The sequence below is a fragment of the Microcaecilia unicolor genome, chromosome 3 (genome assembly GCF_901765095.1).
Source record: "Microcaecilia unicolor chromosome 3, aMicUni1.1, whole genome shotgun sequence".
Lineage (NCBI taxonomy): Eukaryota > Metazoa > Chordata > Amphibia > Gymnophiona > Siphonopidae > Microcaecilia > Microcaecilia unicolor.
In genome coordinates, this window is record NC_044033.1 from 253,750,902 (window position 1) to 253,778,782 (window position 27,881).

The 27,881-nt window shown below is 44.7% G+C and overlaps 1 protein-coding gene across 10 annotated transcripts; it reads left to right on the top strand.

Moving 5' to 3' along the window:
• Positions 1–967: 967 nt before the first annotated feature.
• TNNT1 (troponin T1, slow skeletal type) lies at positions 968–24,245 on the top strand. 10 transcript variants are annotated; one of them, XM_030197861.1, is made up of 16 exons: positions 968–1,127; positions 4,926–4,986; positions 6,816–6,829; positions 7,628–7,651; positions 8,153–8,179; positions 10,194–10,226; positions 12,904–12,912; positions 13,730–13,751; positions 13,903–13,963; positions 14,447–14,563; positions 15,877–15,954; positions 16,783–16,896; positions 20,678–20,787; positions 21,513–21,603; positions 22,954–22,994; positions 23,902–24,245. In XM_030197861.1, the coding sequence occupies exons 1-16, from the start codon at positions 983–985 to the stop codon at positions 23,942–23,944; spliced, it is 990 nt and encodes a 329-aa protein (XP_030053721.1). In that variant the 5' UTR covers positions 968–982; the 3' UTR covers positions 23,945–24,245. The 10 variants fall into 10 exon arrangements, with proteins under 10 accessions (XP_030053721.1, XP_030053722.1, XP_030053726.1 ...); XM_030197862.1 differs by having other exon boundaries at positions 8,156–8,179; XM_030197866.1 differs by lacking the exon at positions 10,194–10,226.
• The last annotated feature ends 3,636 nt before the right edge of the window (positions 24,246–27,881 follow it).

Below are 27,881 nucleotides of genomic sequence, written 5' to 3' on the forward strand. Positions count from 1 at the left end.
GAATGTCTAAGCCCCTTAGAAGATGAGAGAGTGGGCCACTGGCATGGTTCCAGACCATTCCTAGGGGTGGGGTTACCCCCATTCCCAGGCACTCTGTGAACTGCAGGATGCCTTTACCTGTAAAAATAAAGTCACCAACACTGGAAACTCAGAAACCTATTCTCTGAGAGCAGTTATTCTTAAAAACGGCTGAAGCCAGGGGACTTTGCTAAGATTAGAGGGGACAGGAGATGAAAAGCAGGGGCAATAACGAGAGATTCTGGAAATACTGAGGGGGGAGAGTGAGGAGCAGGAGAGGAAAAGCAGGGGCAGTAACCAGAGATACAGGGAGGAGAGAGGGGCAGGAGGGGAAAAGCAGTGGCAATAACTTGAAATACAGGAACAGCTGAGGGGGGAGAGAGAGAGGGGCAGGAGGGGGAAAAGCAGGGGCAATAATCAGAGATATCGGAAAAACTGAGGGGAGAGAGAGAGGGGCATGGAGGAAAGCAAGGGTTAAAATGAAGGGAAAGGCATGAGATGCAGATCCTTATGTACAGAAATAGGTGGGACAGAGTGGAAGAGGGATAGTTGAAATTAAGGGTTGGGGGGGGGGGATCTGCATTCCGCAGCTCCTGACACAATGGACACCTCCTCGCTCCTCTGCTAAATTTGGCTGTTAACAGCTGCTGTGGGTTCCTGTCACTGTCACATTACTCCTTTCATGGCCTCCAAACAATGACATCGGTGAGAACATCACCAACAGCTCCCACAGCACCCGGCCTCCTCTAGTCCAGTACTAAACTGGGAAAAACTTCAGGGCACTGCTAGGAGGAAGTTTTACACTGCTGGAATCTCTTTCTCATTCCCTCCATTTCTCCCTCCCTCTTCCCCCCCATCTCTCCTCCCACTCTGCTGCCTCTGCCTCCTCTTTCACCCCTAATAAAGTCATTCATATCACTTGGATGACACAAAACACCTTGAGCCAATCAGCTGGCCTGGAGAGATGGGGGGGGGGGGATCGGGTGTCCTGTTTCGTGGTCTGGAGCCCCCACCTTTGGGGAGGGGGGACACATATCTAGTACAAAGCCCAGCTGCCCAGATCCAGGAGCTGTCATTCCATCTCTATCTCTCCACATCTTGCGCTTCAGGTAAGACCTTTCCCCATCCTTTTCTCAGTACCAGGGATCCCGTGGGCTCAGGATGCTGAACCAGAACCAGGGAAAAGGAGGGCAGAGGGGATGATTATCCAGTTATGCTTCATTTCGTGGCTCTTGCAAGATGCTTGGAGGTTTTGAAAGCAAAGTTTGATCCTAGCTGGGAGACGGGACCCAAACTAGGGACAGGGATGCCAAGAGATGCTCTGGGCACTGGGAAGGAGGAAAAGGCCTGTTTTGGGGAGGGCACAGGAGCCAGCTCTGTGGGTGCTCTGAGTGCTTTAGCACCCCTCAATATTGAGCAAACTCTTTGACTGTGTCCAGGGATGGGTTGAGCACCTCCAATCATTTTGAAAAATTGGCTCCAATGGGGGAGGGGAGATGGTCTTGGGACAGGGGACAGGAGGCACCTCAGGAGAGGGATGGATGCTTGGTGATGGGAAGGTCCGTGCTACAGGCAGGGGGACAGGAGACAGTCTTTGTCCATGGCTAGCTGAGATAGAAGATAGTCTTTCTCTGTACAAACTCTCTCCCCCCTCCCCTTTTCTGTCCTTGAAAAAATGCCATCATTACTAGAGATGGGCAACCTTGTTTGTTTTGTTTCTTTTGGTTGGTCTGCGCTTTCATTTTTTGGGAGGGGGGCGATGTCATTACAACAAACCCAGAATGATGCCTTTCTCAACTCATTTTCATTTCGTTAACAGCATTTTCTTCATCGTAGCAAACAACAGCCCGTGAAATCTGAGGTGCTGATAATAGACAATGCTTTAAATTTGGGGTGATTCATCCAGAGAAATGACTTCCACATGTGTGAAGGTTGCCCCAAATTTTATGCAGACAAGGGGAGGAAGGGAGTTTGTTCCGATAGGTTGGAAACATGTCTCTTAATATTCTTGACCAAGGACTTGGTTTTAGGTCATGTTTAGGTAACATTGGAAACAGCCCCTCTGGGACGAGTCACTCACTAGCTTCGGGTCACCAGGGACAGGCTGAACCGTCTTCTTACTGCCGCGGTTAAATCTGGGGGATATGTAGAAAAGCAGAAAACACAATCAGTAAGGAAGCACAAAAACCAGGCTTCATCCAAGGCCAGCCTGATCATTAGGCAAGACTAGGCAGTTGCAAAGAGCAGCTGCAATCAAAGCGAAACAATGACACTGTAACATAGTAGATGACAGCAGATAAGATCTGCAGGGTCCATCCAGTCTGCCCAATAAGATCAACTCATCTTGACTGCTGCACAGATCCATAGAACAATACTTTTTCCTGCAGGAAGGGTGGACAGTTTTCAAATAGTTCATTTACCCATTTATTTAAAAGCATGAAGAGTAGGAGGGGGTGAATTAAGAGCCTTAAAGCTAATTGGGGGGTGGGGTGGACAGGGGAAGTGTGTGAGGCTGAAGGTTTGCGTAGGACACCCAATACTCCTGCATCAGCCCTCACCTCACCAAACTTTTCCGTGATGACGTGCTCTCTTGTCATCCTGCTTTTAGCTCATTTGCACATTGTCCCAAGGACTTTAAGAGCGTCAGTCGGAGATCCAGCAGATTGGGTGGGAGGCCTTGGATAATGGAGAACGGGATGACCTTGAGATGGGATTCAACCCAATCCTCGGGACACACCTAGCCAGTCAGGTTTTCAGGATGCCCACAATGAATATGCATGAAATATGGAAGCAGTGTATGCAAATTTAGCTTGTGCATATTCATTGTGGATATCCTGAAGACCTGACTGGCTGGGTGTGTCTCAAGGACTGGGTTGAGAACTGGAAGATTCCAGTACTGTGATGGAGGCTCGTATATTGGTGTACTATGTTCCCAGGGCTTGATCATTGCCATGTTGATGGACGGGTGGGAGGAAGACCCCTGGTGAAAAGCTTCAGTGGCTTCTAGGTGCTGCTCTACAGCAGGGTTTCCCAAGTCAGTCCTGGAGTACCCCCTTACCAGTCAAGTTTTCAGGATATGCACAATGAATATGCATGAGATTGATTTGCATACACTGCCTCCATATCCTGAAAATCTGACTGGCAAGGGGCTACAGGACAGGGGGAGTAGCGTATTCAACAGGATACTTCCAAAAAGAACACATGAGAGATGAGGATATAAGAAACACAAAGTTATATCATGAAAAGGACTCGACATGGCACTGTGTTTCAGCAAATGTGCCTGCCTCAGGAGTCTCATAAAATCATTGATGGTTATAAAAATGACTTGAAGTTTGAGGATCAAATTGTGATAAAATAGTCTTTAAAAAGACTTTTGATTGCTGGAAAACCAGCTAAGGTGGTGCAAAATTCTATCAAACAAAGGGCTACTCCAGGACCAACTTGGGAAACACTGCTCTACAGGATGCCACCTGGGTCATATTTCTTCAGGAAGGTATCTAGTGGGGAGGTGTTTAGGGTCCAGTTCTACCTAAAGACCACAATCAGCTGACGTCACAAAGAGACAAACTGTTGTCCAAACGTGATTGGCTGAGAGGTTGAACTCAATGGATGGAGATCTTCTGTAGGAATAATAAGAAGTCTTCAGGAAGTTGACACACGAGATATCTCCCTCTCGTCTTGTACTTTCTAAGACATGCAGAGAATAAACCCCCCATCCAAGCTATTACAAAGCTTTGTGGATGGACACAGGAAGAGAGAAGTGCTGGATGGGAACAAAATCAAGGATCTTGAATACTCATCTAGTCAAGAGGGTTGGAAGCATGAACAAGGAAGGATAGGCTACCTGTGGCCCCACTCTGTGGATGGCAGCTTGGATACTTCCTGCCCTTGAGGTCAGACTATATGGGCCAAATGGGTTTTTTCTACCATCATGTCCTCTTGAGTTCCTTCATCAGTTGGGGGTGTGGATGTAGCCCCTAGAGCTGAAGGGTAGGTCGTGGCACCATTGGTCTCCTCTGGCATGGTGACCTCATTCATTCTGGGTATAAATACCTGCCCCAGGGGATCTCGCTAATCCGTCTGTCTTTTCTGCTCCCATCTGTTCAGGGTTGTTTGCCAAAGCATTGTGAGAGGGCGAGCTTTCCAAAAATAGATCCTGACAAAGGCTGAGTTATTATTTGATGGTGGTGGAAAAGAGAGAAGGGGCGGGGGAGGCTTTTTCTGTCCTTTGTGCAGCCACCAAAATTTTTCTCCTAAAGAGGAGAGGTCTGGGAGCAGCTTCCAGTTGCACAGGGCTGGGAAAGCAGTACAGCTGCTTCTGAGACAAAATGTAAAGGGGGAGTGGGGGGGGGGGGAGAGATTGACAGCTTGGTGGTTGAGTGGGCAGAGAAAGACCAGTATTTTGGATGAAATACTGGATTATATCTTACTACCATGTTTTCTGCCCTTCTGAAGGCAAACGGGGCAACTCACTGACCATTTCCCCCCACCCTACAACACACACGTCTCCTGGACAGATTAAGCCGGTCTGGTTTTTAACTACCTTCCCAGTGCATGCTGGGATAAGTAGGCCCAGATTCCATGCAAAAAATACTGAAATGGCAGATCTTTAGGGCAGGACTTCCCAGCCCTCTCTGGGCACCCCACAGCTGTATTTGAACCATACATAACTGGAGACATAGTTTATGCAAATTTATCTCATACGTATTCATTGTGGGTCTCCTGAAAACTCCGCTGCCTGAGATATTCCCAGGACTGGTTTGGAAACTGGAGCCGAAGGGGACCATAGGTTGGAGGAAGATCAGCAGGACTGGCTTAGCCTGGAGTTGAGTGGCAGGCCCTGACATGGGAGAGAAGGGTTTGGTGACTGCCAAGGCTGTGAGACATCCCCTGTTCTTTTCCCACAGGTGTCCTCTGCCCACCGCCCACCAGCAGCATGTCTGACGCAGAAGAAGTGGAGGAATACGAGTAAGTCACGCCGTGGTAGAGCGCAACACAGTCAGCAGCGTGGGTCAGAGAGCTGAACCACCGCAAACTCAGCCTTCAGCACAAGAGACAGCAGGGTCAACACCTATTACACCATAAGAGACCAAGCCAGCAGAACCTTTAATACAACTCAAGAGACATCCCTCCCAGTCCCTCAAGAGACATCCTAAGTTGATTTTGGGTGATGGTGGATCCCAGTTTAATGTAGAGAGAACTTCTGAAGTTTTGGGAGTAGTTTTAGATTCAGCAATGACAATGGAGCCATCGATTTTTATTTATTTATTTATTTGTTTGTTTAGTTTATTTATTAAGATTTATTTACCACCATTTTGAAGGAATTCACTCAAGGCGGTGTACAGTAAGAGGAGTGGAGTGGAGTGGAGGAGTGGCCTAGTGGTTAGGGTGGTGGACGTTGGTCCTGAGGAACTGAGTTCAATTCCCAGCATAGGCAGCTCCTTGTGACCCTGGGCAAGTCACTTAACCCTCCATTGCCATGAGTGGGAAAGCGCAGGGTACAAATGTAACAAAAAAAAAAAATTCAACATAAGCCTTACAGCAGTAAAAATATTCAAATAACAATACAAAGTATGGCATGGTATTCTACTTACAACATCAACCCAATACATAATAGAACATTTTAATTGATAGCGAAGGGTAAAGCAAAGATGGAAATTTGCCCGAGGTCAGAGAGACGGTTAAATATTTTCCTGATCAGAAAAGCTTATTTTAAGTTGAAACAATTACGATTGCTGAGATCTTATTTTTTTTTACAAGATTATTTGAGGATTATTGTGCAATTAATAATTTTTATCATTATTAGAGTATGGGAATTCTTTATATTTGGATTTATCCGCTAAGTAACTTTCTAGAATTCAAATGTTTCAGTCTGTTAGGCTGATATTTCAGAAAACTTAAATGGGTCATATAACTCCTCTGTTGAGCGTTTTGCATTGGCTGCCTGTGCAGGCTTGGATTATTTTTAAAATACTTTTTGTATTTAAGGTTTTGGATGGTACTGGCCCTGAAGGTGGATCTCAGCTAGTGAAATTGTTAAAATTTAAGACAAGCTCCAGAAGTTAGCTTTTCCTTCAACTAAAAGCATACAGTTTAAAACGATTTTCTCTCTGCAGTTTGTTACTGGAAATACGCTTGATAAGGACCTATTTACTATTTCAAAAAAATTTGAAAACTTTTGTGTTTACTAGGCCTGGGGAGTTATGATTTTACATAAGTACATAAGTATTGCCACACTGGGACAGACCAAAGGTCCATCAAGCCCAGCATCCTGTTTCCAACAGTGGCCAATCCAGGTCACAAATACCTGGCAAGATCCCCCAAAAAGTACAAAACATTTTATGATGCTTATCCCAGAAATATTTGATGTTCCCCAAGTCCTTTAGGAAGCCGTCCAAACCTTTTTAAAACTCTGCTAAGCTAACCACTTTTACCACATTCTCTGGCAACAAATTCCAGAGTTTAATTACACGAGTGAAGAAATATTTTCTATGATTCATTTTAAATGTACTACTTTATAGCTTCATCGAATGCCCCCTAGTATTTTCTTACATGTGAATCTTGATGATTGTATAACTCTTATTTTTAGACAGTTGGTGAGAGATAAGTCTATCATAGCTTAGCATCACTCCCAGCGCCTATAACACACCATAAGAGACATCACCCCAGTGTCTATTACACGCCATAAGAGATATCTCTGCCAGAACCTATTAAGGTTTGTGATACACAGACATATATATGTATAATTATTATTTTGTATGTGTTCTCTCTCTCTCTCTCTCTCTCTCTGGCTGCAGGGAGGAGCAGGAGGGTGAGTATTGCATTTTATCCCTTTTCATTAAAAAAAAGTATTCCAGGTTTTATTCATCAATTGTCATTGTTTTCCAGTCTCAGATATCCTGGTGTCTATCTAATAACTGTACTATTTTCTCTCTAACCTGTCTCGGCTCCACATACAGCAGTGGCCCTCAGTCTTTAAAGATTTTGCCTTGCTCCCCACCAGGTAATATATGGAGTGGGCCAATTTATAGTAACAACATTTCATAGGTCTATCAGAGAAGCCACAAAGTTCCCATTGCTTTTACGTTTGAAACAGTTGATAATGGAGCGCTCCCTCTGGTTGAGTTTCCACATTATCCTCTGTATCATTTGCGGCTCAGTTGTCCTCAACCTGGTAAGTCCTATAGGATCCCAAATGGTTGAAGAGCTCCTTCTGACAGAGCAAGCTTCTCAGGGGAGGACCAAGAAGACTCAGGTTTTTTCAGTCAAGGTCAGCCTCAAGGTTTCTCAAGGCAGGAGACCATCAGTTAAATCATTCTCCATAGAAAATAGGCCTGCATCCTAGGACAACCCCTATAGATTTGCCATGGATAAGACCAGGCTTGACCTCTGTAGGAGAACCCTATAGATTTACTCACTGTGAATAAGGCCAGGCTTGACCATATATTTACTATGGAAAACACCAGGCGAGACCTCAGTAGAAGAACCCCAATAGATTTACCTACTGTGGATAAGGAGATTGTCCACCTTTGACCTGCTGCTTGCTGCTGCTCCGCTGAGCTTGCCTGGCAAAAGTCCCATGCAACCATATCTGTTTTTGCTTTTACAGAGGAGGAAGCGGCAGCTGAAGAAGGTACAACTCCTGTGATGGGGCTTGCTGTCTTCGTAAAATTATCCTTGCTGGGGAAATAGCTGGTTCTTATGTCTTCTGCTGGCATGCTAAGCTTGGCTGAAGCAACGTCACAAGCAGGAAAGCTTTCTGAAATGGGCCATCTCTGCTCCACCATCTCTCTCCAGATCTTCCTAAATCTCTCTCTGACAGTGTTTTCTTTTCTGTTTCCTATCCTAGCCCCCAGCTCTGCCTCCCTCCACCTTCCCCCCTCCAAATGATTCCCTACCTCCAATGCCTTCTTTGCATCCTACAGCTTTCACCGCTCTCTGCCTGCTAGGCTTGCTTCAATCACCTTTGGTCCCTGCTTTCACCGCTGTTGGGTCAGGACAGAATCGAGCCATCCATCCATCCATGGTCTTCCCATGCCACACTCTCTGTATTGCAGAGCAATCCGTCACCCCTGTCATGCTTTCAGATTATGCAACACTAACCCAGACTTTTCTCTTTCTTTTGATCCTGAAGAAGAAGAACAACAACCTGAAGAGGAAGGTGAGAAACCATTTCACAAGGACCTTCATTTTTCCTTACAGATGTCCATAACCAGCTGTCTCTTCCTAAGGAGAATGAGCTGCATGGGTTGGGCACCTCTCCTGGAGGGTGGGGTGGGGTGGGAAGTCCTGGAAGTGAAAATTCTGGCTCCCACTGGAAAATGATGGTTGATTCAATCCATTGATCCATGGGAACCAGTTTTTGAGGTTCCTTGATTTGCCGAGCAGCTCTGGCTACATATCTCATTCTCCAAGCCCTCCTTCCCTTCAGAATAACTCTCTTTCTCTCTCTCTCTCCTTTCACTCTGCAGCCATTGGCCCTAATGATGTGATGAACAGTAATCCACTGAAAAATGTTGTCAAGAGAGCAGAAAAGTCACCCATAACTGCCATACCTCTCCCCATCCCCTGCCCTTTGCCCTATTTAACTGTAAATTATAAATCATGATGGCAGTGACAGGACTGACTGTGCTGTCCATAGAATGAGAACATCACAATCGTTGTCCGGGTCTTGCCGTGTCCGAGTAAGTGGAACCAATATTTCAGCCATTCTGCTGTGGCTTTCTTCAGGGCATGCTGCGAGGCCTGCAGTTTGTCTTTATATAGTGGGTTCTCAAACCTGATTGGTTGGAGTTAGAGGTGGGTGGTTTCCTCAGGAAGGTGGGAAACTGAGGCGGGAAAGTCCGATGGTCAAAATTTGAATTTTGGCGGGAAAGTTTGTTGGTGACAATTTTTGACCAACGGACCTTCCCGCCTCAATTTCCCGCCTTCCTGAGTGCACCACCCATCTCAAACCTCAACTAGTCAGGTTTTAGGATATGTAGTCAGAGTTGCTTTCTTGCCAACCTGACCGCATACCCTGAAGAAAGCCACGAACTCGGACATAGCAAGACCCGAACAGCTGCAACACTCATGGTGCCAGCCATGGAAGTCTAAGAGAACATGAAAACATCACATCCAGACCTGTTCTTGCCAGGGAAAAGCCCTGCATATTTGGTGTCTCACTTATCCCCCTATGTTATAACGAATCGTAACGGATCGGAGCTTTCCATCAGCCCTCCGATGGCTCTCCATTAAGACTGCCAGTCCTCTTGCCTCACTGAAGCCTCAGAAGCACAGTGGTTTTCAATATGCCGCTGCTTTGAATTTTGACAACTGTTGGCGCTTTGGTTCTAGTAAAACAACTTTTAATGACTGGCTTGGTTTTAAACACTGATAACCACCAGAACTTTGAATAGACAATGCAGTATAAATTGCAGTGAATTGTATATGTTGGATGCAACTGTTATTTTTAATTTTTCTATGGAAGACGATCATTTTCAGTAACATATTTTGATATTTTCTCTGCAATAGTGAGGGACTCTTTTTGTGGTTGCAAATGGCCTTCAGCACAAAAGTATCACTGCACGTGTGACATCAGGGTTTTGCTGGCTTTTTTCTGGATATTAATGTACTGACCCATGTGCTGTGTTCCCTTCCTAATCATTGCGGTTCGTCCTTTACGGATGGCGTGATGGTATTTTGGATAACAACACAGGGGAACTTCATATGCTGTTATCCTGCTCACAACATCGTACCTCTCAACCTGCTGAGGTGACACTATGGGCGGACATATTTAAGAGGGACACGTCATTGACATCTCGAGGCAGGGCCGCTGCTAGACATGATGGGGCCCAGGTCAGATGCTAGGGAGGGGGCCCCAAAGCTTGCTTGGGGATTGTCCCTCTTTCAACTTTAGGCAGGTTTGGGGCCCCCGTTGTCATGCGTTCCTAATGCCAGCCCTGTCTCAAGGTGCATACGAGAGGTGACTCTCCCGTGAGGCTCCTCCCTTCACGGTGAGGGGAGTTGAGAGGTAAGATGGAGTGTGCGTGAGGCAGCTAAGCCTCCTGCCGCATCATTTTTGAGGATGAACTAACCACAACCTGTGTTCTTCTTTCTCTTCCTGCTCTAACGGTTCTGTTCTCACGGCCTCGCCCTGCCCTGTCCCTCTCCCCTACTTGTCTTGCGGTGTGCAGTGACTGAAGAGCCGGCTCCAGTGGAGGTGCCAGGTATTAATGCTTTTCTCTTCACTTTTAATGAAAACCAGACAGGAGACCGGTGCAGGTGGTAGAAGGTGCAGAGATGAGCAGTTCGGACTCCCTTACTGCTATCCTCGCATTGATAAGATTCAGTTTTTCTCCTTCCTTGAATTTCTAGCTCCTCCTCTGTTTTCCATTTCCTCTCTTTCTCTGTGTCTCTCCTTCTGTCCCTCTCTCTCTCACCTTTCCTTCTCCCTGTGTCCCTCTCTTTTTCTGATATCCCCTTGTTGCCCCCGTCTCACCCCTTTCTGCCCTGGGTTTCTCCAAGAGGTTTCTGCCTGAGTCTCCTGCCCAGGTAGACATTTAAGTTGATGCCCTCCAACTCCTTCACGTCTCCTCCTCTCCCCTCCATCTTCCCTTAATCTCTGCACCGATTCCACCTCACAAGGCAACATGTCCAGAGCCTCGGCCAGGGCATGAAGCCCCAGGTTACCTCCACTGCCTTCCCTTGTGTGTTCTCATATCTGTGCTGTCTCTCCCTCCCTCTCCAGATATATTTACATATGTGATTCATATGCAATATATTCTATACATGTCTAATATGTATAGTTTGCCGTGTTTTGCAATATATGTATAACTCCTGGCATACTATGTGGGCAGAACCCAGGGCGATAGAGTGAGTTGAAACTGATATTTCACAGCAAATTACCATTAGAACCATGTTGGGGAGGGGAAAGACACCCTTCTCCAGAGATGACACCTGACAGATCTCTGGGATACTGGAGAAAGGTAGCCCAGCCGTTGCTGTTGAAGGCTTTCTGGTGGTCCATATTTCTGCTGGCTCTCACCCTGTGTCACCACCAGCTCTGTCTTCAACTGGGACCCAGCCGTTTAAAACATAGTGGAGAAGCTATCAGTCCGGGTACATCTTGAAGTTTTTAGTGCTCATATTACCAAAGTAGTGTTGGGAAAGACAGGGTATGATTACCGAGCCCAGACTTGAAGCCCTACTAGTCACTCTCCTTTTTTTTTCAAAGGTTTTCACCCACACACCTACTTTTTCCCCTATCCAGTGCTTCAGTGCCCTTTAAGCCACTGTCCCTCCACGTTAAACCTGGCCCACCTCCTCTCTCTTGTACACACTCCCCCCTCTCCGCAGCAAATAGCTTGCCTTTTGACAATATTTTCCTGTGTTCTCTGTGGTTTTTTGCAGTGTTGAAGATTTTAGCAAGGCAAGTTTTTCTTTTCTGTGTGTTTGTGGGAGGGGGGGGGGGCCTTCTTAACTTTGGGCCTGTTTTAACAAACCGCACTAGCGATTGGGCTTTGTCAGCATTGCTGTGTGGGAATCACTACTGAGGTGTGGTAAAAGAGATCTTTTGTTATTTTTTTTATTATGATGTTCGATTCATCTTTGTAACATTTTCCCCATTTTATTCCTGGACTTTTTTCATAACTTATTTTTTTTTGGGGGGGGGGGATTGGGTGTGCTTTTTACTGGAGTTTTTTGTTTTTTATTTTTGTTTTTTTCGCTTGGCCCCATGTCTGCTTTCAGACATTTTTCTGGATTTTGTTTTTCTTAATTTTCATTCTTCAGTTTTTTGTTGCTATTGCCCAATGAGGAAAGCTGCTTCCATTCTCCATCCTCCAGGGGTTCTCTATGAGAGGAGGAAGGAAGGGAAGAGGATCGCTCACCCTGACGATAAGAAATTTATTTAGATTTAAGGAACGGATAGCCAGATTGTAATGGACCTATTCTAGGTCCTCACTAGTGCAGAAGCACTCAATCCAGGCCAGGTTTTACCACCAGTTCATCTTTGGGGCTTGTAGTTTTCTAACTTCCTTGGAGAGAGAGGACTGCAAGTCCCAAGATGCACTGGATAAAATCAGGAAGACATGCCCCTGATGCACTGCAGTCATGTGACAGTGCCAACATTCCTCCATTTTCCAGCTCTAATGTGATTACAGATATGTCCTTCAAAACTGGGATGTCAAATGTCATGATCCAGTGTAAGAATGGAAATTTTAGGCCAGTCCTAGATTTCTGACAATCCCCGATGATTCTGGTGCTTCTTGTGCCAATTTCACATGGTAGAAGGGAGGATATACTCATCACAGGACCTTGGGATGCAATTGTTACTGGCTGTACTTGTCTTGTTCCATCATACCAAAGAACAAATGCAACAGGAATCTGAAACAGGACAAAGTTTCATCCTGTTACAGCCTGAGAAAGGGTGTGAGTAGCTTGTTCCTGCAGGAAGGATCTGTTTAAAATAGTAACTAACAGTGAGCAACTAGCACCCAGTGCAAAAGGCAAGTGATAATGGGACACTTTTTTCCCCTTATAGTTGAATTCCTTAAACAGATCACTGCCACCTAGTGGTCTTCCATAGATTGCAGGTTTAACTTCTGGCTGTTGTATATTCTAACATTAATTCAAAAGAACCAGAACTTGTACTAGGTGTCTGGTAAGGTTGTACTGCAGAAATCCATGCTGATGCGCATCTGAGCTCTTTCACCTGCTAGCATCAGAGACATATGTGAATCACCTCTGCTCTTTTAAGAGGGGGAGAGATATTGTTAGAGAACAACTATTACTTTAGGAATAAACACAAACATTATACATCTTTTTTTTTTTACTAGTAATTCATCTTTCCATGTCTTTTTCTCTCACTTATGTGCTTTTGGCTCTGATGGATTTCACTGACAGCACATCATGGTGAGTATTGACTTCCCAAATACTCAAATTTGTGTGTGTGTTTGTCTATCTGTCTTGATCAATGACAAACCCATGTTGATAGTACAATATGGATAAAGAAAGGATGGGTGATTAGATGGATGGGTGGGAGGTGGATACATGTAAGATGGATAGAAATGATTATGCTAATTGATTATCCATGGATGCAAGATGCATGGATAGGGTGTGGATGGAGAACTGATCAGAGATAGAGGGAGGATGGGTGTGATCATGGCTACGTGGTTGGCAAATGGAAGGATGGGTGAATAGATGTATGAGTGAGAGATGGAGAAGTGTATGATGAACAGAACTCATGATACTAATGGATGCATAAGCTGAGTGTAGATGGAAAACAGATGAAAAATGGATGAAAGATGGATGAGATGGTGGATGGGGAATGCACGAGAAGGCTTGTGGATAGGTAAGTGGATGGTGGAGGATAAATGAGGTGTGGTCGATGCTTAGTGGATGAGAAATAGATGGATGACAGATGATTAATAGGTAGATGAATAGATGAAGAATGGCACAAGTAGATAACCAGATTGATACGTGATATGAGCATACCTGTGACCTTCTTGGCACATGGCACATCAAGGCTGCATGGGACTCTTCTGCTGAGCAGAAGTCTATGACTGGGCTCCATCACTAAGTTATAGGGAAGATTTCCAATGCAACAGGGTGTCACACTTCTACTGCCAGACAGCTGGAATGTGTTCAGGAGAGAGGGGCATTTGGGGTATTGATTGACTAATGGACGGCATGTTCCTGATCTCCGTCTCTTTTTTCCTTCCTTCTGCAGAGGAGGAGCGTCCAAGACCCAAGTAAGTGAACTGGGGAGGAAGTGCCACCTCAAGGTCCTAATTACTCTGGGGGTGATTCGGTCCTGCCAGATGTGGGGGAGAAGTGAGGTGTGGGCTGTAGTTTGTCACTGTCCCAGGTGATATATCTCTGCTTTTCTTCTCTCTTCCACAGACCAATGGTTCCCCAACTTGCTCCTCCCAAAATCCCTGAGGGAGAGAGGGTAGACTTTGATGTAAGCCTCCAGCCCTTTTTTATTTTCCATTCCTTGTGTTTTCTCTTCTTTTCACTTTCCTTTCATCACTGTTCCTCTCTTTTTCCTTATTTTCTCTCCTGTTTTCCCTTTCTCTTGGTTCTTTGTATTTCTCTCCCTTCCCCTTTTTCATGTTTCTTTACTTTTGTTCCCTCTTTTTTCTGCCTCATTCTTGAAGCGTGTTTCTTTGTTTCTCTCTCCATTTTCCTGCCCTTGGAATGTTTCTCTCATCCTTCTTTCCCTCAATATCTTTTTCTGTTTCTCTCCTCCTGTTTGTTGCTCTCTTGCTTTTCTCTCCCTTTTCTCCTTGTTCCCTCTCTCTTTTTTTTGTTCTACTTTGTTAGGTCTCTCTTGTGGCCCCCTTTTATTTCTCATTCTTGTTTCCTTATTTCTGTCAACATTCTCCTGCTTTCGGTATGTTTCTCTCATTCTTTTTCTCTCCCTCATTATCTTTTTCCATCGCAGGACATCCACAGGAAGCGCATGGAGAAGGATCTGCTGGAGCTTCAGACCCTCATTGACGTTCACTTTGAGCAGCGCAAGAAGGAGGAGGAGGAGCTGGTTGGCTTGAAGGACAGGATTGTGGGTATTCTTGGGGTTCTGTGCAAATTCCTTCCCAATTTCCATGCAAGCCATTTCAAACAGCAGCAACAGTTCAGACTCCGTAGGGGTTTCAGTAGAGATAGGCAGCCAGAAAATGTTCATTTCACGTCGATTCCCATGTCGTTTCTGGGAATGTTTGTTTTATTCAGTGACGGCCCAACCATTAAGCCAACTGAGGCGGGGGCCTCAGGCAGCACTCTTCTGAGGTAGCATTAACCCCTGCCCTTCCTTCCCCAACCCCCCTGCCTCAAACTTACCTTTTCTTTTCTTGTTTTTTAAAATGTGGTGGCGACAGCAGCAGCAGCGATTCCCTTAGGCTGCCCTGCCGCCAGTCCTGGCCCTTTCTCTCTACTGTGACCCGCCTCTCTGACGTAACTTCCTGTTTCCTCGGAGGCAGGCTGCAGTAGAGAGAAGGGATCGGTGGCAGGGCAGCCTATGGAATCACTGCCGCAGCCTCCGCCTTTTGAAAAACAAGAAAAGAAAAAGTAAATTTGGGGAAGGGGGTTGGGGAAGGAAGGGGGGAGATGTCAGATTGTGGCAGGGGGCGGCAGAGGAGGAGCCAGGGTGGTAGCCCATTCCTCGCCTCAGGATTGTCTTGGGCCGCCCCTGGTTTTATTCATTTTTGTTTGGCCATTTTTTCATCATGAGAGCAAAGTCATTGAGTGCCTGCTCTTTTGAAAGACAGCGCGGTCTTTCTGAAGGAGTCCATACAATGTGCACATGTAATGGAGGCCCTCTGTGCAAACAGCGCACTCTCTTGATAGAATGCGCTGTAGTACTGAGAAATGATAAAACACATTTTCATGGTTTTCTGCCCGTTTTCATTTGGTAACGACACGTGACGTGGGATAGGTGGTTGACAAGCCCCACATTGTCGCAAATGCCCATCCCTAGTTTCTAGCTGTATCTGTGCCCTGACCCCCCCCCCCCCCCCCTTTATGATCCTTTACCTAATAAGAAGTTCTTTCCCACTTCTAGCTGTAGAATGAGGCCATTATTAACTCCAGGGGGCCCATTTCTATTTGGGTATACTATTCATAAAAACACAGAGATGGCAAGTGGAATATCTGTTGCCTTCCCAAGCTGTTGTTTTCTCTGTAAATAAGCACCATCATGCTGGACTCTCTGCCCTCCGTAGTTGTATAATATTGGGTGCAATTAATTCTGATAATACTAAGCCTCCAGGCCATGTGTTTCACAGAGGGGTGTCTCTCCTGGCCTTGGCTTTCTTGATGTGGCTGTGGGCAACTTTGTGGCAGTGGAACGTAGTCAGTTCTGTTTTCCTCTGGCAGGAGCGGCGGCGTGCCGAGAGAGCAGAGCAGCAACGTTTCCGGACAGAGAAGGAGCGGGAGAGGCAGACGAAGCTGGCAGTACGTGCTCACTCTTCTATTCCTGGTTGTTGCCGAGCTGGGGTGGAGGGATCAGGACAGGATAGTACATCATTCTGATCATGAAGGGCGCTTGTACATTATGTAAGGTTCCACCATTCATCTAACCCAATACGTCTGACCAGAGATATGGTACATGTTCCTCTTTCCTACCATGAAACTCTCCAGTCCAATAGACTTTATTTGTCACTTGTGACCTGGACTGGCCATTGTTGGAAACAGGATACTGGGGCTAGATGGACCCTTGGTCTGACCTAGTAGGGCAACTCTTATGTTCTCTATTCTCTGATAAGCTACACAGGACCATCAGATTTTCCTTGAGTTAGGGGACCTTTAGGTCTTGATAGGAATAGATAGAAGCTAGGGGACCTTTAGGTTTTGATACAAGTAGGCACAAGAATCCCTGGGTGTGTCAGTTGAAAGGAGAATCCTGAAGCAGCTAGTGGAAAGTGAAGGATCTACGGGGAGTTGAGTTTGCCTTTGGGAATGAAATGATTCTCTTTTCTAACTGCTTCCCATTGATATCAAAGGGAACATAATCAGCTAAAGTTATGAAGGTTCTTTTACCTTCTTGCACCCCCCCCCCCCCCCCCCACCACACACACACAGCAAATATAATTGCCCCAATGCGGATAGTCTAAAGAAGGGTCAATCAGAAAACCCAGCATCATGCTTTATCCTAACTGTGAAACTATGTAGGCCTGAAGAACAGAAATGAGGGTGGTAATGGAAGAAACCATGAGGTTACGTGAGATAACGCTCAGAAAGTTGAGACTATCTATAACTGTTCTTCTCTTTTTCTTCCCACAGGAGGAGAAGATGAGGAAAGAAGAGGAGGAGGCCAAGAAACGGGCCGATGATGATGCCAAAAAGAAGAAGGTCCTCTCCAACATGGGAGCCCATTTTGGCGGCTACCTTGTGAAGGTAACACAGATTGGTCTTCTGACCTTTTTTTACATGATATCTTGAGGATTGCAAAGCGAGGTGGACTGCCCAATTATTAACCATGTTAGTTAATGAATGAAGGGGCCATTGCATTTTGAGCGTTACAGGTGTGAGAAGAAGACTTGGTCCAAACTCAAGCGAGACCTGCAGGTCCTAAAGGAAAGACAATGAGATTTGCCAGAAAGAGCAGCCAATGGGAATCTTTTAGGCATTAAGACGTCAAGAACTCTGAGAGTCAGGGCTGGATTTAGACGTAGGCAACACAGGAAATTGCCTAGGATGCCAACTTTTGAATGGATCACATACCAGAACTAAACAAGACCTGATTCCACTTGCTTTAGGTGCAAGTTTAAGGATATTAAACAGTAGAGTTACAGAGCACATGGAAAACAGAATCTCCAATATATTATATATGCACACATATATGCATATATGGCCTCTCTTGGACAGAAGAGCTCTATGACACATCATTAGAAAATTTGGGCTACCAAAAGAAGCAGGTGTGAAGTACTCATGTGAAAATTAAATGCGTAGATCTCCAAGAACTTGTCCACCAGGAGGCACATCTATAGTTTTTATACCAAAAGAAGATGGATCAGTTCGCCCACATGTGGTGGTGGTGGTGAATGGAATTCGCTCGGAGGAGGGAAAGGTGAGTAGTGGAATGCCTCAGGGATCGGTGCTGGGGCCGATTCTGTTCAATATATTTGTGAGTGACATTGCCGAAGGGTTAGAAAGTAAAGTTTGCCTATTTGCGGATGATACTAAGATCTGTAACAGAGTGGACACCCGGGAGGGAGTGGAAAACATGAAAAAGGATCTGAGGAAGCCAGAACAACGGTCTAAGGTTTGGCAATTAAAATTCAATGCGAAGAAATGCAAAGTGATTCACTTAGGGAATAGAAATCCACGGGAGACGTATGTGTTAGGCGGGGAGAGTCTGATAGGTACGGGCGGAGAGAGGGATCTTGGGGTGATAGTATCTGGGGATTTGAAGGCGACAAAACAGTGTGACAAGGCGGTGGCCGTAGCTAGAAGGTTGTTAGAGAGGTGTGACCAGCAGAAGAAAGGGGGTGTTGATGCCCCTGTATAAGTCGTTGGTGAGGCCCCACCTGGAGTATTGTGTTCAGTTTTGGAGGCTGTATCTTGTTAAGGATGTAAAAAGAATTGAAGCGGTGCAAAGAAAAGCTACGAGAATGGTATGGGATTTGCGTTACAAGACGTATGAGGAGAGACTTGCTGAACTAAACATGTATACTCTGGAGGAAAGAAGAAACAGCGGTGATATGATACAGACGTTCAAATATTTGAAAGATATTAATCCGCAAACAAACCTTTTCCGGAGATGGGAAGATGGTAGAACAAGGACATGAAATGAGATTGAAGGGGGGCAGACTCAAGAAAAATGTCAGGAAGTATTTTTTCACGGAGAGAGTAGTGGATGCTTGGAATTCCCTCCCGCGGGAGGTGGTGGAAATGAAAACGGTAACGGAATTCAAACATGCGTGGGATAAGCATAAAGGAATCCTGTGCCGAAGGAATGGATCCTCAGGAGCTTAGTCAAGAACAGGAGGCGGGGCTGGTGGTTGGGAGGCGGGGATAGTGCTGGGCAGACTTATATGGTCTGTGCCAGAGCCGGTGGTGGGAAGCGGGACTGGTGGTTGGGAGGTGGGGATAGTGCTGGGCAGACTTATACGGTCTGCGCCAGAGCCGGTGGTTGGGAGGTGGGGCTGGTGGTTGGGAGGCGAGGATAGTGCTGGGCAGACTTATACAGTCTGTGCCAGAGCCGGTGGTTGGGAGGCGGGGCTGGTGGTTGGGAGGCGGGGATAGTGCTGGGCAGACTTATACGGTCTGTGCCCTGAAGAGCACAGGTACAAATCAAAGTAGGGTATACACAAAAAGTAGCACATATGAGTTATCTTGTTGGGCAGACTGGCTGGACCGTGCAGGTCTTTTTCTGCCGTCATCTACTATGTTACTATGTGGATCATAGTGTATTAAAGGCACTGACTATTCAAAACCAGTATCCTCTGCCATTAACTGTTCACATGCTTACGAAGAGCCGAGATCATCACAAAACTGGACCCACGAAGGGAGTTCGTTCAAACTGCTAAAACTAGGGAGACCAACGGATGACAAACGACATTCCGGTCCTTTTCAAATATTTTTAATACAGAGCTCAGAATGTCCAAGCTGCTCTTCAAAATGGTCTTAATGACGTCTTTTGTGATGATACTTTATCTTTTGTGACTATCAGATCAGTTTATTGTCATCTTTTCTTAATATATTAATTTCCTCAGAATGCTTGTCAGAACACTGAGGACCATCTAAGGGAAACATCGAAGGGACACAAAATTGTTCGCTGCACCAGAAAATTGGGTCTTTGATTAGTAAAACTATTGACTTCCTGGGTTATATCACCTCACTCAGGAGTTTGCAGAAGGTTCCCATGATACCGCTAGTCTCCAAAAATGTCACAGGAGTGTGATGCTTTCTCCTCTTCGCCAGTTTCAAAAGGAGTGTTATAAAGGGCTTTTGGAAGATTTTAGCATCTTTGACGTCTCTCTGAGAGATATGCACTTCATACGGACTTGGACACTAGGAAGCACTTGATCTTTTACAAAGGGCACTTCCTTCACTCTGTTAGTGTAATAAGGAAGCTGGGCTCATCTACCCCAGCGAAATACATCAAATACGTACTTATCTCTGTGCTGCCTTCTCTGAGAAAAGGAATTACTGGCATGAAAGGATGAATGTGTAGAGTGGCACCATCTGTAGGAAGGAACACGTCTACTGGTCTAAGTAATGACATCCCAAAAATCTGCAGTTGAAAATAATCAGGCACTTGAAGGCAAGATGGGTACATTGAGGGGCAATTTTCTCTCCGTTTCACTTGAAGCTGGTATAAAGAGCAGGTAAACAGATTGAAAAGGTAAATGCCTTACAAGAAGGGAGAAGGAAGACGTTGAAAGACCAGAGGGGCCAACCTGTATATTAAGGCCAGAAAACTTCACCATGCCTAGTGGAAAGCGCACTGGGATTTCAAAATGAAATTGTATAGCTTCTGAGGCCTGTTCTAACACTACCCCCAGCGGCTTTTTCCCTTAAGAAGAGAGTGCTTGCGAAAGTGAATTTTGTGTTCTTTATACCCAAGAAATTATTGGAGTTCATTGAATTAAAAGGATGTTCCACCTGTGGAGATTCCCATAGTTAATGCTGTTTAAACCGGCTGTAATCATCCGTATCTCCCTTCCGTTTGTAATAGTTATACTATGTTATTTTATTACTTAGTAGAAATTTCTTAGTATCTTGATCTATCCCATTGTGGACAAATAATAATGTTTATTTCAAGACTATATCAGTTTGATATAATGTATTATACTGCTATTATAATTTCTGATATTTCCAATACATTTATGTTGGTGGATATAAATGTAAAAATGTAATAAATAAAGAATTTAAAAAAAAAAAAAGGAGAGAGTGCTTTTCACTGCAGAGGAGGATAGGAAAGGGGGGCCAGTTTTAAAAGAGGCCTTTTACCAGAACAGAATCTCTTTGAAAACTGTCCCCCTATGCATCATAATAACCAAATGGATTACATACTCCAGGTTAAGCAAAACAATGAAATAATTCAAGTGAAATTTCTAGTGGCTTAAAATGTGCAAAAATGTGGGAAGTCTCCATGCATACAGAAATACCATAGTGCTGGGAATCCCTGCCTTAGGCTGACAAACCTCTTCATCAATGTGTCCTTTTCCAGGCTGAGCAGAAACGAGGCAAGAGACAGACAGGGCGAGAGATGAAGAAGAAAATCCTGTCCGAGAGGCGAAGGGAGATGAACATTGACAGTCTCGGTGAAGACACCCTGAAGTGAGTATATCCACCGTACGGGGTTGTCGAGTTGAGATGTTTATTTATATATGTATTTATGCATTTATTAGAATTTATTTACACCATTTTTGAAAAATAAAATTCACCCAAGGCAGTATACAGCAAGAACAATCTGGACAATTACAGCAGTAAAAATATTCAAACAATAAACAGTACACTACTTAAATTGTCAACATGATACACAATAACGCATCTTAATAGATAGCATACAGTGTAGGCAAAGGTGTAACATATAGATAAGATAGAATAATAGGGGACTAATTTAAAGAAAGTTGCAAATTAGGTCAAAAAGGTGCTTGAACGTGATCTTAGCTAGGGTAGGAGTGGATAAACATGTCCTTCCATAGTATGTGCAGCCAATGTCATTCCTTGTGTGTTTGACTAGCAAGTTACTTCTTCCATTAAAGGCCTGGTTGAAGAGCCAAGCTTTCACCCGCTTCCTGAAGTACAGATAGTCTTGTGTTAAGCGGAGCCTTTCAGGGAGTCTATTCCAGAGCGTGGGGGCTACTCCGGAGAAGGCTCACTGGCAGGTATCACATTGCATGACGTCCTTTGGAGAGAGTGTGTTAGATATACTCTTTGGGGAGGTCCTTAGTAACATTGGAGTTATGTAGAGAGAGATCCTGTTCTTCAAGACCTCTGATCCATTTCCTTCAAGGGCCTTGAGCCTTTTTTTTCTAACGTATACTGCTGTCTTTTTGCAGGGAAACAGCTAAAGAGCTCTCTGAGCGCATACATGAGCTGGAATCGGAGAAGTTTGACTTGATGGAGAAGATGAGGACTCAGAAGTATGATGTAAGCGTGAGACATGTGCCCCTGTGGCCCCAGTCCAGATAGGAATCTGGTCCTTGAGTCTTGCCATGTCACATACAGCACAGGTCCACTCCTCAGAAACTGAGAGGTCTGGTTGAGAGAAACCATTGTAAGCCACATTGAGCCTGCAAAAAGGTGGGAAAATGTGGGATACAAATGCAATTAGTAAATAAATAAATATCAATAGAAATCAAACAAAATAAAACATGGAAAAGAAAATAAGATGATACCTTTTTTATTGGACATAACTTAATACATTTCTTGATTAGCTTTCGAAGGTTGCCCTTCTTGGTAACCTTCGAAAGCTAATCAAGAAATGTATTAAGTTATGTCCAATAAAAAAGGTATCATCTTATTTTCTTTTCCATGTTTTATTTTGTTTGATTTCTATTGATAACCTTAAGAGTGGACTAACACGGCTACCACACTCCTCTACTTAAATAAATAAACAAACCACAAGGCTGGTTGTGGCCATGAATGGTCGCAGGGAGAAGAGTTGCATTGTATCACGGCTGCAGGCTGGACGAAATATAAAGGTCCCAATGCTACTGCTGATAGAACATCCCCCACCCCCCCCCCCCCACCCCCAAATTTAGAACTGCTTAGGTACACAGCAGGCGGACACTTGCCTACAGCATGTATGGGTACCAGTGTTTTAGAGCAAGGGTCACCAACCCAGTCTTCGGGACTCACCCAGCCAGTTGGGTGTATTCGTGGTGGAGATCCTAAAAACCTGACTGGCTCAGAGTGTCCCGAGGACTGGATTTATTTATTTATTAGGATTTATTAACCGCCTTTATGAAGAGATTCAGCGGTACAGTTTAACAGAAAACTTACAATTTTGTTGACAGCATAACAATAGTGAAATAACCAATAACATAGGTAGTCCAGGTGTATAGTCAGTCACCCTATGTATTAAAGGCTTGGGAGAAGAGCCAGGCTTTCACCTGCTTTCTGAAGTACAGGTAGTCTCGAGTTAGACGTAACCCCAATGGGAGTAAATGCCAGAGCGTGGGGGCTACTCCTGAGAAGGCTCGCTGGCGGGTATCACATCGTACAATTTCTTTTGAGGAAGGTACATATAGCGATGATCCTTGAGAGGACCTTAGAGGTCTTAAAGATGGGTAAAGGGCTAACTTATTCTTTAAGTACTCTGGCCCATTTTGTCTGAGGGCCTTGAAAATCATAGTTTTATATTTAAAATTGACATCCTAGAGTCAGGTCTGGGAAAGGTTTCTTGTCCTAGCTGGTATCCTTAGCACCGTTTGCTGAAACAGCAGCTCTGAGCCTTTTCTGAGAAGTCACGGCCCCTTCATTCTTTCTCTTTCCTAGATCAACGTCCTTTATAACCGCATCAGCCATGCTCAGAAATTGTAAGTACAGACGCCGGTTCTGTGCCCTGAATATGTTGTGTGTGTGTTTCCTTGATATTTATCTATATCGTTGTTTACATGTCTGCTATTCCTTCCAAACTCCAGTTCCTTAGAATTCACACTGCTTGTTTTGATTTCATTTTACAAGCGGACGGATTCTCTACAGTTACGTAGGTTTTGTATAGTCTAATGCATTGGTTTTCAGGATATCCATAATGAATATTCATGAGAGATATTTGCATGCAGTGGAGGCAGTGCATGCAAATCTCTTTCATGAATATTCATTGTGGGTATCCTGAAAACCTGACTGTCCGGGGTGCCTCCAAGACCAGCTTTGGGAACCACTGGTCTAATGATTGAGAGCACTGAGTTGTGACACCTCCAGACCTGGGTTCAAATCCTAGTGCTGCCTCCAAGTACTCACAGTATAACCCAGCACTGAGCTGAAAAAGCTGTGACACCTGCAGACCCGGGTTCCAATCCCAGTGCTGCCTCTAAGAATTCACAATATAACCCAGCACTGAGATCATAGAGCTTGTGAGACTTGCAGACCCGGGTTCCAATCCCAGTGCACCCTCTAAGAATTCACAATATAACCCAGCACTGAGATCATAGAGCTTGTGAGACTTGCAGACCCGGGTTCCAATCCCAGTGCTGCCTCTAAAAATTCACAATATAACCCAGCACTGAGATCATAGAGCTTATGAGACTTGCAGACCCAGGTTCCAATCCCAGTGCTGCCTCTAACACTCAAAGTATAACCCAGCACTGAGATCAAAGAGACTTGCAGATTCCAATCCCAGTGCTCTCATCTACCACCATAACTATATAAAAAAGTGCAGTTGGAGCTGGAGTTGTGCAGGGTGTATATATCATGTAAATATTAAAAATATCTTTGTTACTGCAGCAAAAAAACTGGGAAAGGACGCGTCGGAGGACGCTGGAAATAAACGAGTTGGAATTGGTAGGAAGTTTGATGCACCCTGCAACAAGCATCTAGTCGACTGCTTCTTGGTTGGACTTCTCCCTCTCTTGACTCATCTTCGTCATTCTCCTCTCTCACCAGCCACAGACGAATGCCCCTTGCCTCATCTCTTCAGGAAAGGATCTGTCTGCTCTATCCTTTCACGGCAGCGTTTTTAATGGCGTAATCTATGCCGCCACCAGTTCTTTGTATTTCTCCAGCACTACGACATCAAAAAAGAAAACTCTTATTTCCCAGTTAATTAAAACAACCACATTAAAAGCTGACAGGTGTCTTAACTTTTTTCTGTGTCAGTGGGAGTGTGATGGTAGCCGAGGTGGGACCTCGTTTTCATCATCTTCCTTCTGAAATTGCACTGGACATTTTGGCACAACCAGTCTCAGGTCTGCAGCTGGGGATGTGGTGGTGCATGAGGCATCTTAAGACCCCCTCCCAATTAAATTATTTTGCAAGAGCAGAGCACATCTGGCGACAGCTGCTTACAGAACCACTGGCAGCGCATCCCAGAGTAACGGAGACCTGTTCTTTTGAATGGGGGATTCCCTGATAACTCTAGGTGAATGAAAGCAAACCTAGATCAGTCCCGGTTATGCTCTTATTGCAGCTATGAAAAGCCAGGAACTGCAAGTCCCAGAAGTACAACAGGGTAACATCAGAAGTGACTCAGCCTGTTCCAAATGACAAGACTAACTCCCACCCTGCCCCCTACACCTTTTCCCTTGTTCTGTAAACACAGATCTCACCTGCCCAGGGGTGGGTTCACTATGGTCCTGCAGGACCACAACTCAATTTTCCACAATGAATATGCAAGAGATCAATTTGCATACAAGGAAAAAGTACATGCAAATCGATCTCATGCCTCTTCGTTGTGGAAATCTTGAAAACCTGACAGGTTGTGGTGCTCGAGGACAGGTTTTCAGGACTCCCACAATGAATATGCGTCTGTTCACGCTTTCCAAAAATACTAGGACTAGGAGGCATGCGATGAAACTACAGTGTAGTAAATTTAAAACAAATCGGAAAAAATGTTTCTTCACCCAACGCGTAATTAAACTCTGGAATACATTGCCGGAGAACATGGTGAAGGCGGTTAGCTTAGCAGAGTTTAAAAAGGGGTTAGACGGTTTCCTAAAGGACAAGTCCATAAACCACTACTAAATGGACTTGGGAAAAATCCACAATTCCAGGAATAACATGTATAGAACGTTTGTACGTTTGCGAAGCTTGCCAGGTGCCCTTGGCCTGGTTTGGCCGCTGTCGTGGACAGGATGCTGGGCTCGATGGACCTTTGGTCTTTTCCCAGTATGGCATTACTTATGTACTTATGAGAGGTATTTGCATCCAATGGAGGAAGTGCATGCTAATACATCTCCTGCATATTCATTATGGATATCTTGAAAACCCCACTGGCCAGGTGGTCTCTGAGGATTGGGTTGGAAACCACTGTTCTAAAGCAAAAAAAAAAAAATACAACGTCCCCTTAATTTGATGCTTCTCAACCCAGTCCTTGGTGCACTCGAGTGGCTTTCCGAAAAGCCCTAGAGAAATGAGGTATAACCATGTCTGTAAATGTTAAAAAGGAAGGGTATTTAAACACCCTTTCCAGCTATGTGGAATCAGATCTGAGCAAGTGCAATGTGGAGACTGCTGGTTTCTCATTCGATTAGATGCTCTGGCCACCTTTATTATGTTCAGCTATTTCTGCAAATAAAGAACACCATGGACCAAAGGAAGCCATTTATATCCCAATATCACCCTTTCGTAATCCTTTTCACTTTTATTTTAATCGCTAATATACGACTTTGGCAATATGTGAAAAAGGTCTTACCAATAAAGCTTTCTGAATCTGACATGAATGAATTTCCACCCAGCTTAACTCAAGAAGAAACATAGAAATATAGAAACATGACGGCAGATAAAGGCCATATGACCTATCCAGTCTGCCCATCCTCTGTAACCCCTAATTCTTCCTGTTACTAAGCGATCCCACATGCTTATCCCATGCCTTTTTAAATTCTGGAACAGTCCTTGACTCCACCACCTCCACTGGGAGGCCATTCCACACCTCCACCATCCTTTCTGTGAAATAGTACTTCCTTAGGTTACTCCTAAGCCTATTCCCTCTTAACTTTGTCATATGCCCCCTCATTCCAGAGCTCTCCTTCATTTGAAAAAGGCTCTCTTCCTGTACATAAATGCCCTTGAGATATTTAAACGTTTCTATCATGTCTCCTCTCTTCCAGCGTATACATGTTGAGGTTCATAAGCCTGTCCCTATAATTTTTGCATTCAAGACCGCTTACTAATTTCGTAGCCGCCCTCTGGACCGACTCCATCCTGTTTATATCTTTCTGTAGGTGTGGTATCCAGAACAGCACGCAGTACTCCAAATGAGGCCTCACCAGAGACTTATACAACGGCACTATCACCTCCTTTTTCCTGCTGGTCATGCCTTTCTTTATGCACCCAAGCATCCTTCTGGCTTTGGCCATCGCTTTTTCCACCTGGTTGAAAGCTTTAAGGTCGTCAGACAATCACCCCTAAGTCCTGCTCTTCCTTCGCACACTGAAGCACTACACCCCCTATACTGTACAGTTCTCTCTGATTCTTGCGACCCAAGTGCATAACCCTGCATTTTTTGGGATTAAACCTTAGTTGTCAAATATCGGTCCATTCCTCTAGCTTCGCTAGGTCCTTCCTCATGTCATTCACACCCTCCAGGGTGTCCACCCTGTTGCAGAGTTTAGTATCATCCGCAAAGAGATAAACCTTACCAGACAGCCTTACCGCAATATCGCTCACAAAGACGTTAAAAAGAGCCGGCCCCAGGACCAATCCCTGCAGTACTCCACTGACGACCTCCTTTTCTTCAGAGCAAGCTCCATTTACCACCACCCTCTGTCTCCTACCATTCAACCAATTTTTAGCCACTCAATTACTCTAGGTCCCGCACCAAGGCCACTCAATTTATTTATCAGTCACCTGTGCGGAAGGAATTGCCTTCGAAAGCTGGCCAAAAAAATTATACTGTTATTCCAATTTTAAAAAGGTACCATCTTATGTTCATTTTTTTGTGTGTTTTATTTCTATTTGTTCTCTTTAAAAGTGAATTAACAAGGCTAACGCATCATTTTACTCAAGAGGCTGAAATTACAACTCCCAGCATAAGAACGTAAGAGCAGCCATACGAGGTCAAACCAATGGTCCATCTAGCCCAGTGTCCTGTTTTCCAAACAGTGGCCAAGCCAGGTCACAAATACCTGACAGAAACCCAATAAACATGAGCAAGGAGGCCTCCGGATTGAGGAAAGGGGCCTAAGGGTAGAGGGTGGGGTACTCTAGCTTTCTCCAGGCACATGACCCATAGGCGAGCCAAGGGACTGTCCAACAGTGGCAATGACCTATGATAACGAATATGCAGAAATTAATTCAGTACATGTTAATGCAGGGGTTCTCAATCCAGTCCTCCAGACACACCTAGCCAGTCAAGTTTCCAAGATCTCCACAATGAATATGCATAACCTAAAAACCCCCAGGATATCTATAAATACAACATATTAAACTTCACAGTGAAGGTGCTCAGAACTCAGTGTGACTCAAGTGAAACTCACATAAATAGCCACCTTTTTCTATCATTGCAATTCTTCATTCATTTAAGGCCACAGTCACAAAAAATGATGGTCAAATTCAACAAAATAACAATAATACCATAGAATTCAACTCGTGGTATATCAGTCCTACATGTCGCCAAGGAACAAATCTGCGTTGACAGGTTCGGTGTATAATTTTCAAAATCTTCTTCTACTACCCCAACTCGGATCCAGGTTTCGCTTTCAAAGAAAGCTTCATCAGGGGGTACCTGATGTAAAAACAAAAAATTCATGAATAACTGCACTTACCAA

What these genes read in the sequence shown, in the direction of transcription:
- TNNT1 (XM_030197861.1), top strand. Translation starts at nt 983, where the DNA reads ATGGGGGGGGGGGGATCGGGTGTCCTGTTTCGTGGTCTGGAGCCCCCA. An exon ending in GGAAGCGGCAGCTGAAGAAG is followed by an intron (nt 7,652 to 8,152) that starts GTACAACTCCTG and finishes TTGATCCTGAAG; the next exon opens with AAGAAGAACAACAACCTGAA. An exon ending in TTGGCTTGAAGGACAGGATT is followed by an intron (nt 14,564 to 15,876) that starts GTGGGTATTCTT and finishes TTCCTCTGGCAG; the next exon opens with GAGCGGCGGCGTGCCGAGAG.